Raw genomic sequence first — 12,747 nt, 5'->3', positions numbered from 1 at the left:
GACCTCAGGGAATGCATTCACAGTGTCAGAAATATTGTGTCTATTACTAAGCTTGCTTAAATTGTGATGACACAAAGGAGAATATGAATTATGATTTTTCTTTGCACCAGCTTTGTGTCGGAAAAAGCTGCGCAAACCCTTTGTGGATTCCGCCCTTAGTTTGGTTTGAATCCGTTTATATTTTAATTGCAATTTGTAGCCTAACATTACCTTCCCTTCAGCAAATCATATGTTTTAACAGTCCTGCTAAAAAAGGTGTTAACGTCTGAAAAAGACGTAAAGGCGATTGTGAAGCTATTGATAAAAACAAACAACAACAAAAGATTAGATTAGATTCAAATGTATTGTCATCATACAGTTTGGCATCCAACCAGAGTACAAATTTAACAGTAAAGTGCAATAGTAATATACAATGTATAGGTGATTAAATTGGGTAAAAAATATATTAATTAATACTACTGAGTGTAGTGCTAATCGGATGTATGTACAGAGTTGTAGTATAATATGTCCAGTGATACAGGTGTGAAGACAGTATGGTACTGTAGTAGTCATACTGTCCAGCAGCGTAACTAGTAAGAATATGAAATGTACGGGCGGCTACGTGGCGTAAACGGGCAAGGCGCTCGCCACAAATGCAGAGACGCTGGGCTCGCCTGTTCGAGCCCAGCGCTCCACATTGCTTTCAGTTTAGCTGGTCGTTCATACTAATACACATTGGCCATATTAGGGGGTGGGAAACTGATGGGTGGGGATCGGGCGTTGTGGACAGCGACTCCCACAGGTCGGTTGGTGCGCCTGCGCAGTAGAATCAGGAAGTGTCGGGGGCAGCGTGAGCCTCCCACGCGTTACTCCTCGCCACTGAAAGATCGAGCTGCGCAGGTGAAAAGATGCGACTGCTGTTACCTCAAGTACCGGAGGGGACTTGTGCTATGTATGACTTAGTCCACATTGCAGCCGGCTTGTGGGAGGCAAGAAACAGCGTTCGTGACAGGGGAGGGTTGAATTGGATGATACGAAATTGGGATGGGAGAAAAATGTAGAAAATGGGAGAAAAAGTGGATAAAAAAAAATATATATGAAATGTACAGATAGAGATATAGTATTCTACAGATATAAAAAACATTGATTGCTCAGACACATGTTGTGAACAATTTTGACTTTTTTACCTGTTATATGTGTGTTATGTTAGCTCTAGAGTGGTGGAGCATAGCGTAGTTAAACCATAGATATAGGTATTTATGAGATGTCACCACCAAAGGCATTATGGCTCAGTTTGATCAAACCTCTTTCACTTTGTCAATCATAATGTCCCAAATTCATCTCAAGCACCACCCTCTTTCTTTTTATTTTCTTGAATTGTAATTTGCCATTGATTGATGTATTACATAGGTTCTCCTACTTATTACATATTGTGCGGCTGACTCTTGATCGAGTTGCACTGGAATGCATCGACATGAACGCGAGATTAGCTGTCAAGCCCCGTTGACGTGGCATGTTTCCATTTTTTCTTTTTTCCCACGAGCCAAAACCTCTGCTGAATTCTAATAGCGTAGAACCTTAAGCGTTTTTCTTCTTCCACTCCGAGAGAGGAAAGGGCAGTGCAAACACTTTGAAGTACAGCTACATGCTATCATAGTCGGAAAGGCTCTACCCTTTCTCATGCCTAGTGGTCACATGAGAAAGTTTGTTGTCAAAAGGAGGAAAGAGGATCTTCCCCCTGTGAGAATAATGCTCTCAAACAAATAAACTCTGATAGAAGCGAGATAGGCTCAGACAGCTGCCCCGCTCCGCAGAGACACAGCCATTGTTTACCTTTAAGTCTGCCTCGGTCGATGTAAAGCACTGAGCACCTGAGCAATACCCGCTGATTGGCGCACAAACTGAGCTATCAGGCAATGTAAACTGACAGTTATCATCCTGCACAAAGTGCCATGGAAGCTTCTCCTGGTGAGGAATACTAATTTCCTCGGGAACGACGGCAGCATAAACATTTAATCAGACAAAGATAATCGTATTGGTTGTTAATTGATGAAGGATCCAATGGGGTAAAAGGATCCCTCTCCCCTTAGCAGAGTTCAAGGAAATGTCTTTGAGTAGACAGTACAAACAATGGTCCTCATTCTCGAATGGACATACGTAAAAGTTACCAAGGAATTCCTTCGTAACTCGATTTATGTACTTATTCGGCATTCATATTGTAAATTCTTTGTAGGATTTATGTAGGATTTATAATAATAATAATAATAATAATAATAGCTTCATTTTATATAGCGCCTTTCAAGAGACCCAAGGTCGCTTTACATAGGGGGGAAAAAATAACAAAGTAACAAACATAGTATTATTGGACAGACACAACATATAAAGTTATGAACTCGAAAAGGCAGTCGTAAGTCGAACATACCTTTGTGCGCCTGTGGGTTCAACAGCTTTCTCTGGGACAAGTCATTGGGGATTGCCGATACTACATACTTCTGTGTAATTAAATAATTATAAAGATACTGTATTAATGTGCCATATACTGTCTTCTTCTCTATGATATTATTTATTGTTGGTTTTATTTATTTATTACATTGCTTGCGCACATCTAAGAGCCAGTGTAGAAACGGCTTGATTGTATATTACTGTTGCACTTTACTGTTACATTTGCACTCTGGTTGGATGTTGTATTGTACTTGTGCTGTAAAATGACAATACATTTGAATCTAATCTAATCTCATTTTGGGAGATTATATAAAATATTATTATTATCATTTGGAGTCTCAAATTGCTTTGCGTTATGGAGCATGCATGCGCTTGCGGGTGTGTGTACAGTATACAGTATCCCAGTATCCTCACAATATCTGCTGTATCGTTAATGAGTGTATCGTTAATGAGCTAGAGATTTATATGGAATTCGTTAACCTATTCTTAATCTATTCCACTTTATCGCGCAATTGGGTTACGCAGCTAGTCATCTATCTATTGTCACACTGTTGTGTTTTTAAAAAGAAATTGCCAAGAGTAAAGACCCTAACCTTGTCAAAACAGCAGTCATAGTGTATATTTTCAGCAATACGTTTGTTTACCAATAAGTGTTATTAGTGAAATATTAGTTTTGGAAGTGTATTCAGAAACTAGCAAATATCAACCATTTTGAATGCGTGCCACCATTTTGTTTGTAGTCATATGAGGAGAGGAGACCCAGAGCTTTCAAATTACGTTGGAATTTCTAAAAACGACACTACCCAGCTCAAGCCAGCTCCTGTCAATCATATGACTTGTGGATTTCATTTTTTATTTATCTTATTTTTCGTGATTATCTACCACAAACCTAAACATTATTGGCATAAATTAGAACGCAGTTATTTTATCTATCTTAAAATGGCGGAGCAATTTCCATTATAAAAAAGTAACTGTACTTACAGTAGATTTCATTCACGGTTTGTGGATCATGCCCAGGTGATACTAAATCCAGATTGAAGTCTGCCATTGGAAAGAGGAGATTTGGCCCGATCCATAGATGTGCGACTTGGCTATAATAAAATCATTTATAGGCCTGATATTCTATATTCTATAATAATATTTCAAATTGCATGTGTCCAGATGGCAGAATTCAGTACTGTATCTACAAAACTTCTGTTTACTCATCTTCCCTTTATTCATTTGCTTAGATTTCTGTACACCTGATCTCAAGAAGGTGCTGAACGAGCTCAGTGGCAGTGTTTCATGTCTGGTCATTTTTAGCATGGTGCTATTCACTGTAATTTTTTTTTTAAATCTATAGAATTTATATTCTCCTTTGGTTCATTACAATTACTCAAGCCTAGTAACAGACACAATATTTCTGACACTGGGAATCCATAGATGTCCCTAGATACCAATAACATGCTAATGGACCTTGTAGAAGTGGAGCAATCTTCCATTTACTTAGGTATGCTATTTTTTAGGCAGATTTTCAGAAAATAGGGCTAGGGCTTAAGAGGTTATGGTGTACCTTGCGTAGATTCTCTCCGTTCGATAAAAAAACAAGAAAAAAAAACACCCCTGGTCTGCATCGGACGATTTAACTTTTTTTGCTGGGGTAAAGCTGTCCTGATAATAAATAAATCAACTTGGGAGATGAAGTAAATGGAGCAAAATAGTTCACTTTGACTTTAAGAACAGTTGTTTGGCAAGCGCCCCCACACACACACACACACACACACACACACACACACACACACACACACACACACACACACACACACACACACACACACACACACACACACACACACGCACACGCGCACACACACACAGTTTCCCGACAGCCCCTTCATTCAACTGTCAGTGCTGTAAAATGGATTAAATTTTACTGTGTTGTAGAGAAGCCTTTCCTTTTTGGCGATGGAAAAATGGATTTCCAAATAAAGCTAAAGATTCCCGATGATAGACACTGTAATAATGGTTGACAGTTTAGATGACAGTTGTTATTCCAAAGAAGCTAGTAAAAGCGGGGATCCATCGATCGAGTGATCAATTGATTGGAATAGATCATTTGTTTGCGGGACACGCCAAACTTCGTATTTGGATATTATGTTTTGATCATTTGTGCTCGATATGGAGCATGCTCATCATTTGCGCTCGATATGGAGCATGCTCATCATTGCGCTCGATATGGAGCATGCTCATCATTTGTGCTCGATATGGAGCATGCTCATCATCGTTCTGTAGGCACCGTCATCGATTGTCAATCAGGCCTGGGAATGTCCACCCGATATATTGATGGATGGTGAAAAAGCCCAGTCCTGCCTGTATCGGCGTGACCCGTATTGCTTTCACGGTGCTTGAAATAAAATAAAAAAGAGGGTGAAGTACATTCATGAATACACTCTCTTTACTTCAATTCTTCTGAGTCTGTAAGCACTGAATAATGATGTAATGGAAGCTTCTTCTCCCCTTGGTCCTCTTCTGTCCACCCCAGCAACACACCCCCCCCCCCATTGATTTCCTATTGTACTGACAGAAGTACTCTCTCTCTCTCTCTCTCTCCTCTCTCTCTCTCTCTCTCTCTCTCTCTCTCTCTCTCTCTCTCTCTCTGTCTCTCTCTCTCTCTCTCTCTCTCTGTCTCTCTTCTCTCTCTCTCTCCTCTCTCTCTCTCCTCTCTCCTCTCTCTCTCTCTCTGTCTCTCTCTCTCTCTCTCTCTCTCCTCTCTCTCTCTCTCTCTCTCTCTCTCTCTCTCTCTCTCTCTCTCTCTCTCTCTCTCTCTCTCTCTCTCTCTCTCTCTCTCTCTCTCTCTCTCTCTCTCTCTCTCTCTCTCTCTCTGTCTCTCTCTCTCCTCCAGGCTTCAGCCGGGCCGCCCTGCCGTTTGGCTTGGTGCGGAGGGAGTTGTCCTGCGAGGGTTACCCCATTGACCTGCGCTGTCCGGGGAGTGATGTCATCATGATCGAGAGCGCCAACTACGGCCGGACGGATGACAAGATCTGTGACGCCGACCCCTTCCAGATGGAGAACATCAACTGCTACCTCCCGGACGCCTACAAGATCATGTCGCAAAGGTAAGGATGGCGTCCGAAGCCCGGCCACTTGCTTGTTGGCCGAGCTGCGAAGTCTGAACCTTTTTCACCTAAACATGTTGTTAATAAAACTTAACCCTTACTATAACCCTAAACTCAACCTCACTGGAGAAACTCTCTGGTATAGCTGTTTATACACCTTTACCCTGATCTTAAGACTCACTGGAGAAACTCTCTGGTATAGCTGTTTATACACCTTTACCCTTACCTTACCTTAATCTTATGGCTCACAGTGATTTATTTACTTTGAGGCAAGGCCAACAAGTGATAACCCAGTAATGTTTTAAACATAATCCACGTAAAAAATGCAAAAAAAAAAGAAATCTCATTGAATCGATAATATCAGTATTTACCAACTACGGCAATATAGTCCAGTATGGGGTTTGATCCAGATATCGCCTCAGAACCTCTACTTAATGCCAGCCCAGGAGATTGCTCTTCTGCTGTTCCCCGTTGGTATATATCCTACTGGTCAGATAAAGGTGAGACTCTTGGGCAGGACTGACCGGTAGACCACTATCACATGGGAAGCAGTCAGATTAACCAAATAACGTGCACCGGGGACGTTTACATGCTCACGAGCACTTGCACGCAAGTCACGGCACTTTGCGAGCGTTTAGCGGCTCGGGCTGCATTTTTCGCCGAACATATAATATAACGTCCGAAAGATCTATTTGTTGTCATTCGAACGCCACCTTACTCGACCAAATCTGTGCCTCGGTTCTCGAGTTACATGACGATATAGGCAATGGCAACAATAGGCAAGATCTTCCTGATACCTTCCATAGTTTCTTCATATTTTCATCAGAATTTCACTCATATCCAACACACCATAGCAATAAACTCCACTTACCTTTCTGTCGGACAACTAGCCATCAATTCAACATTAGCTTTAGAGGCCCTAAACTCTGGAACACTCTAAATTCATCATTGAGGTCAACAACCTCCTTATCCATATTCAAAAAACAATTAAAATCTCATTTAATTTCATCATAAATCACTGTCACATTAAGTTACTCCTGTGTCATCAGTGTTACATCTTCTGTTAGTATGACTGCTTGTTTCCTTTTCCTCATTATATACCGTTAATATGCTATTCTCCTCTGTCTTTGCCCTCTTGTACAAAAAAGAAAAAAAACTGTTCTTGTTACTGACTCGTGTAAATGTTCCATGTTTTCGCATTAGTGTCTGCCTTATGTCTCTGATCCTGTTTTGTAGTTTATTTTGTAGTCCATGTGTACATGTAATTCGTCCATATTGTTTATGGACAACGATGGGAGTGTAACTTTGTACAAGCCCTTTGGGCTTCGTTCCCTCCTAGCACTTTTTTTTTTTAAATAATGTGCTAAAAATATATATATATATATATATATATATATATATATATATATATATATATATATATATATATATATATATATATAAATAAAAAATAAATATGTCAGGCACGTGTCTTTTTCACACGCCGTGCTTCAGATGACAACCCTGGACTCCAGACGCTCCAGAACTGCCAATCATCCACTGATGGTGAAAATGATTTGTCAGTGTTGTAGCCAACAAGTATACCTTTCCAACGATACCCTACGTGGGGGGATGCGAATAAGGGAACTAGGTGAAATTTGACGAGCAAAAACTTGAAGTGATTCAGACTTCAGAATACACAGGAATGGATTTTGGAAAGCTTTTTTTTTTGTCGGCGATTTTACTCTGATGTATCTTAAAGACCCATTTCTGAACGGATTTTTATAGAATTTTGACCTGTACTACATAAGACTTCAGGCTTATACCTCTATGTTTGAATATTGGAATATGGAATCTGGCAACCACTACAGAAACATATGAGTACACAAGTTCAACTCAACGCTCTGTTACTCTATTTCATTAGCACTAAAAGTGATTTCCCTTTTTTGCATTAGTAACGGCAGAATTGTATCTATCAAAAGAGACCAGGCTCATGCATGTGCTATAAGTATAAAGTATAAAGCTAAGCTTTGCAAAAAAAGTATGCAGTCCTCAAGTTCAAAAATGGCCACTTTTCTGGGTGCCTGTTAAGAGGTTAATAGTCGGATAAATGGCCCCCGGCATTTTACATTTTACACCCGTCATGCAATTCAATGGACAGTGTGGTTGCATGCACACATAAATGCATGTGCACAGTCGCGCACACACACACACACACACACACACACACACACACACACACACACACACACACACACACACACACACACACACACACACACACACACACACACACACACAGACACACACAGACAGACACACACAGACACACACGTGCGTATCCACACACACTATTACGGTGCCACCGGCAACACTATATACATGAGACCTTATACATGAGGCCAGTTGTCACATAGGGAGGCCGCCTGAGCCAAAGTGCATGGGATAGAATGACATATGAGTGTCACGGCCAGAGATATTGGACGGTATGAGACTGTCAGCAGCTCCTGGCCTCACCCCCGCTTGGGAAATAAGAAATAATGAAATAAAACAGCAGAGCCCCTTGTATTCAGAGGGGTTATTGTCAAGCTGTATTTGATGAAGTCAGATAGCTGACTCACGCAGTCTGTCTTAAGAGGCTCAGGCTGTGCCCCCCCCTCCCCCCTCCCCATGCATGGCCCTGGGCACATGGCTCTGCCCTCAGCCGCTCCGGCAGAGTCTCGAGCAGCAGCAGGAGAGGAGCAGTGAGAGTCTTTCTAGCCGGCTTCTCCTTTTTACGATGAGGGCTGTTCTCATCACGGGCTGCACTCTATTCTGGAACACCAGAGTTTGGCCATAATTTCAGTGTTCACTTTGAGATAGTGTGTTTGTGTGTTCTTGTGCGTGTGTGTGAGTGTGTGTGTGTGTGTGTGTATCTCAATAGATCCAATGACTACCTAGTGATAAAATCACTGCATTATTAATGCGGAAACCAACCAGAAATTATAATTACCACAAATACTAATTGCATGATCAATGCACACATTCCAAACAGCTATATATTTAGGCACAGCGTGGAATTGCATTCCAACCTTGCATATGGGACTAATTAGTGACATATATATTTTTTTTGTGTATTCATAGAAATAGATTAAGAATTGGAAGGAAACAATGCCTCTGCTGCCAAAATCAATTTTCTTCAAAACAGAAAAATCTCGAATTTCCTTTTTGCTTATTTGGAAATGCAGCATGGGGTCTGGTAGCCAGGTGGTCCAAGTCCTCAGGCTCCTTCCCCACGAGTCACCGTTCTAAGTCTCATGAGTTAAAAACAAACCAAACGTACCGCACACCACTGCTCTGTGGAGAGAAGAATAAATGGTCTGGCGTCTGTATCCATCGATAAGGAATTGAGAACCAGCCAATATTTGTTTCTAGACCCTTACCCAGGTCTACTATTTGACATTTGGAAAAAGAAGACAAATTATTACATTTTGAAAGCAGTGTTCACTTTTAAACATTATACATGCATGCGGTACTGAAGTGTGAAGAGAGAGAGACTTGATTGAGGCTTCTGTGAGTCTTGTTTGGCACTCTGCGTTGTTTTTATATCTGGTTGGCATATTGAATTTATTAGCAGCACACAATGATTTGATGAAAATAGCCTTAGGACTGCTGTGGCTCAATTAGAACATTCAGCTGCAAGCAATTAGCAGACTCAAGTGGGTGATAATGTGTACAGGAATTCTTCTAGTGAACACCTCCCCAGGAGATGTAAGACTGCATGACAATATATCGAAATAGCGTAATGATTGCATTGACACTCACATTGCTGGTATTATCAGCACAACCACCACAAACAACAATAACAACAATGATGAATATGAATGTATCTGTATCCAGCGACTTTGGGTCATTGAGAAGCGCTTTATAAAATAAATGAATTATTATTATTATTATTATTATTATTATTATTATTATTATTATTATTATTATTATTATTATTATTATTATTATTATTATTATTATTATTATTATTATTATTATTATTATTATTATTATTATTATTATTATTATTATTATTATTATTATTATTATTATTATTATTATTATTATTATTATTATTATTATTATTATTATTATTATCATTATCATTATCATTATCATTATCATTATTATTATTATTATTATTATTATTATTATTATTATTATTATTATTATTATTATTATTATTATTATCTGTAATGTAGTTATATGAGTTTGCGCAGAGCTTCAAAGCTAGCCCTTTGGATCATCCGAAACAGTCACTGGCTCCTGAACATCATTCTATACCTACCCATGCAATTTGTCCATAGTTCCATGCCTCCCAGGTTGTGTAAGACATAACAAGGACATTGTCAATCACTGGCCCACTCTCTCCCTGTGTGATGCAGAGAAACTAGTTCACGCCTTTTGTCTCCTCAAGGCTAGACTACCGCAACACACTCTTCATCCTTGGAGCCTCCAGAAGCTCCAGTACTTCCAAAACAAGTTCTGAAGCACCATCACATCACCTCCTTTCTCACACCACTGCACTGGCTCCCAGTCTCCTACAAATTGCTGTCTTCCCCTTGAATCTATTTATTTAACTATATCTATTTTTTTATATCTTATTTTGTACGGTGAAAGGTGCATTGCAAATCCAATATTTCTATTATTATTATTATTATTATTATTATTATTGTTATTACTATTATTTATATCTACCCCAAGAGTGGGGTTGTTGCTTGGCTTCAGCAAGAGCCACAGTGGGCATAGTGTGCTTTCTCTGGAGGTGAAAACATCCACTTCCACTGTCACAAACCGTCACCAAATGTGTAATGCCTCTCGGAGGTCGTACCCATCCAACCTAGGTTCAGAACCACCCACAGCCACGATGTCACCATGAAGAGTGGGCTTTGATACGGTGATGCTGTCTGACGATGAGGATGGATGAGAGATATGAAACACTTTTTGCTTATCATGCCCTCGCTCTACCTAGGCGCAGTGTCCATATGTCCGAACACATCTCCCCCGGAGAATTGCATGCTGTCAGACATTTTGCTGCCAGAATTAACAGGGTAACATTCTAATTCTAATAAACTAGGATAAATTGAGTTTTGTATAACCTCGCCATTTGGGACTTAACTATATCGATTACAATCAAACCACCAGTGCTTTTCGAAATACCGAGAGGACTAGTAAAGACGACACCCACCACATCCTGATTAATCATTTTCACCAAAAAAGGCATATTCGGATATGAGATCTGATTAAGTGGCTTGCATCTATTGATTTCTTTTTTGAGTAATGAGCTTCATTGTAAGTATTCAATAACAAGGCTATTGATCGCTGTAATGGCCTGGGACCACACTGTGCCTCTGGCTCATATGTTCTTCCCGAGGAGTGTATCATTAACATGCTTGATCAATGGAGACCACTCTCTAATGAGGAGTGAGACTTTGGTTCCGTCAAACTTTTGGCCTTCAGACCGACTTACATTTAAAGCCCCAGTCAGTGATCCAAGCGTAAACAAATGGGCCCTCAAAATACAAAAAAACAAAATAGCCCTCACCACCAAAAATAAGAAATAACAATAGAGACATCTTTTAATTTTAGAGTTGGTTGACTGAGTTCCCAATGTATTTTGTGGGTGTACTAATGTTTGTTTGACGTTGGTAATGTTTGTAAACTTCGGAATGAAACAAACAGTTATTCAGACTTACAACGGATTAAGAACGTTCCAAAAAGCAAATCTTTCATCTACAGATCAAATCATTCAAGAATGTATAATATACAACCACACTTATATAGTAAAAACATCCAGATTGGGCCTTTAACCCTTTCACTACCACACTACAGAAGGTTAACCTTTCACTACCACACTACAGAAGGTTAACCTTTCACTACCACACTACAGAAGGTTAACCTTTAACCACCACACTACAGAAGGTTAACCTTTCACTATCACACTAAATGGACTGCATTTATATAGCGCTTTTATCCAAAGCACTTTACAAATTTGTTCCTCACATTCACTCACACATTCACAAACCGATGGCGGAGGCAACCATGCAATGTGCCAACCGGCTCATCGGGAGCAATTAGGTGTTAAGTGTCTTGCTCAAGGACACCTCGACATGCAGGTGGGAGGAGCGAAAATTTTACCGGGTACCTTCTGATTACCAAATGACAGTTCTACCTCCTGAGCTACTGTCGCCCCTACATACTTTTAACCTTTCACTACCACACTACATAAGGTTAACGTTTTCACTACCACACTACAGAAGGTTAACATTTTCACTATCACACTACAAAAAGTTAACATTTTCACTATCACACTACATAAGGTTAACGTTTTCACTATCACACTACAGAAGGTTAACATTTTCACTATCACACTACAAAAAGTTAACATTTTCACTATCACACTACATAAGGTTAACGTTTTCACTATCACACTACAGAAGGTTAACATTTTCACTATCACACTACATAAGGTTTACCCTTTCACTACCACTACTGTCAGTAGTGTGTTAGTGAAATGGTTAACACCCCAAACAGGTTTTCCATGAAAATAAGCGTTACAGTTTTACCACAAGTTTGGCTTTTGCTTTATAAGAACTATTCATAGAAGAAGAGGAGAAGAAGAAAAAATGCAAAAAGTTGAAACTGTCCATCAGTTGCTGGGCATTGAATAATGATAGGTACTTACACTATTTATATCAGTGACAGAAGTGCTTGCGAGGCTCTCCGAGGAGCTGCATCGTTGCCGCTTGACAGCACAGCGCCTTGTACTTCCCCTTTCCGTACATATGGTGTTACTGTTTATTTAAAGCACACCAGATTAAGATTTCATAGAGGTCCAGATTCAACTCAGGCAACTTCCAGAGGGGTGGATGCAAGTTCACGGCAAATGAACCTGCTCCCAATGGAAGTCTACACTCTTTATTTGAATATACCTGCATATAACCCCTCTATATACGTGCTTGTACACCTGCATATAACCCATAGATCTGTATGATATTATGAACAATAGTGCTGTATACCATATATATTTATTCACGCCACATATATACCTATCCACACCTGCCTGTACTTACCTGCACATAGTCCTTTACTATATCTACAGTATATCATGTCCTACTTTTACTAGTTACACTGCTGGACAGTATGACTACTACCATACTGTCTTCACACCTGTATCACTGTGCATATTATACTACAACTCTGTACATACATCTGATTAGGCCTAACA

General features: G+C 39.8%; 1 protein-coding gene across 1 annotated transcript in view; it reads left to right on the top strand.

The window, feature by feature from the left end:
- LOC311223697 (adhesion G protein-coupled receptor L2-like) overlaps window positions 1-12,747 on the top strand; it is a gene marked incomplete at its 3' end in the record, with an annotated part of 165,386 nt that overhangs the window by 59,230 nt on the left and 93,409 nt on the right. The window contains exon 3 of the mRNA XM_084308469.1: window positions 5,303-5,516. Within this exon, the coding sequence (XP_084164595.1) occupies window positions 5,303-5,516 (214 nt within the window). The remainder of the gene's footprint in view (window positions 1-5,302; window positions 5,517-12,747) is intronic.

The sequence above is a fragment of the Notolepis coatsorum genome (assembly GCF_963971535.1).
Source record: "Notolepis coatsorum genome assembly, chromosome: 2".
Taxonomy (NCBI): domain Eukaryota; kingdom Metazoa; phylum Chordata; class Actinopteri; order Aulopiformes; family Paralepididae; genus Notolepis; species Notolepis coatsorum.
The sequence above is the reverse complement of the archived record's forward strand: the minus strand, read 5'-3'. Positions and strand labels throughout refer to the sequence as shown.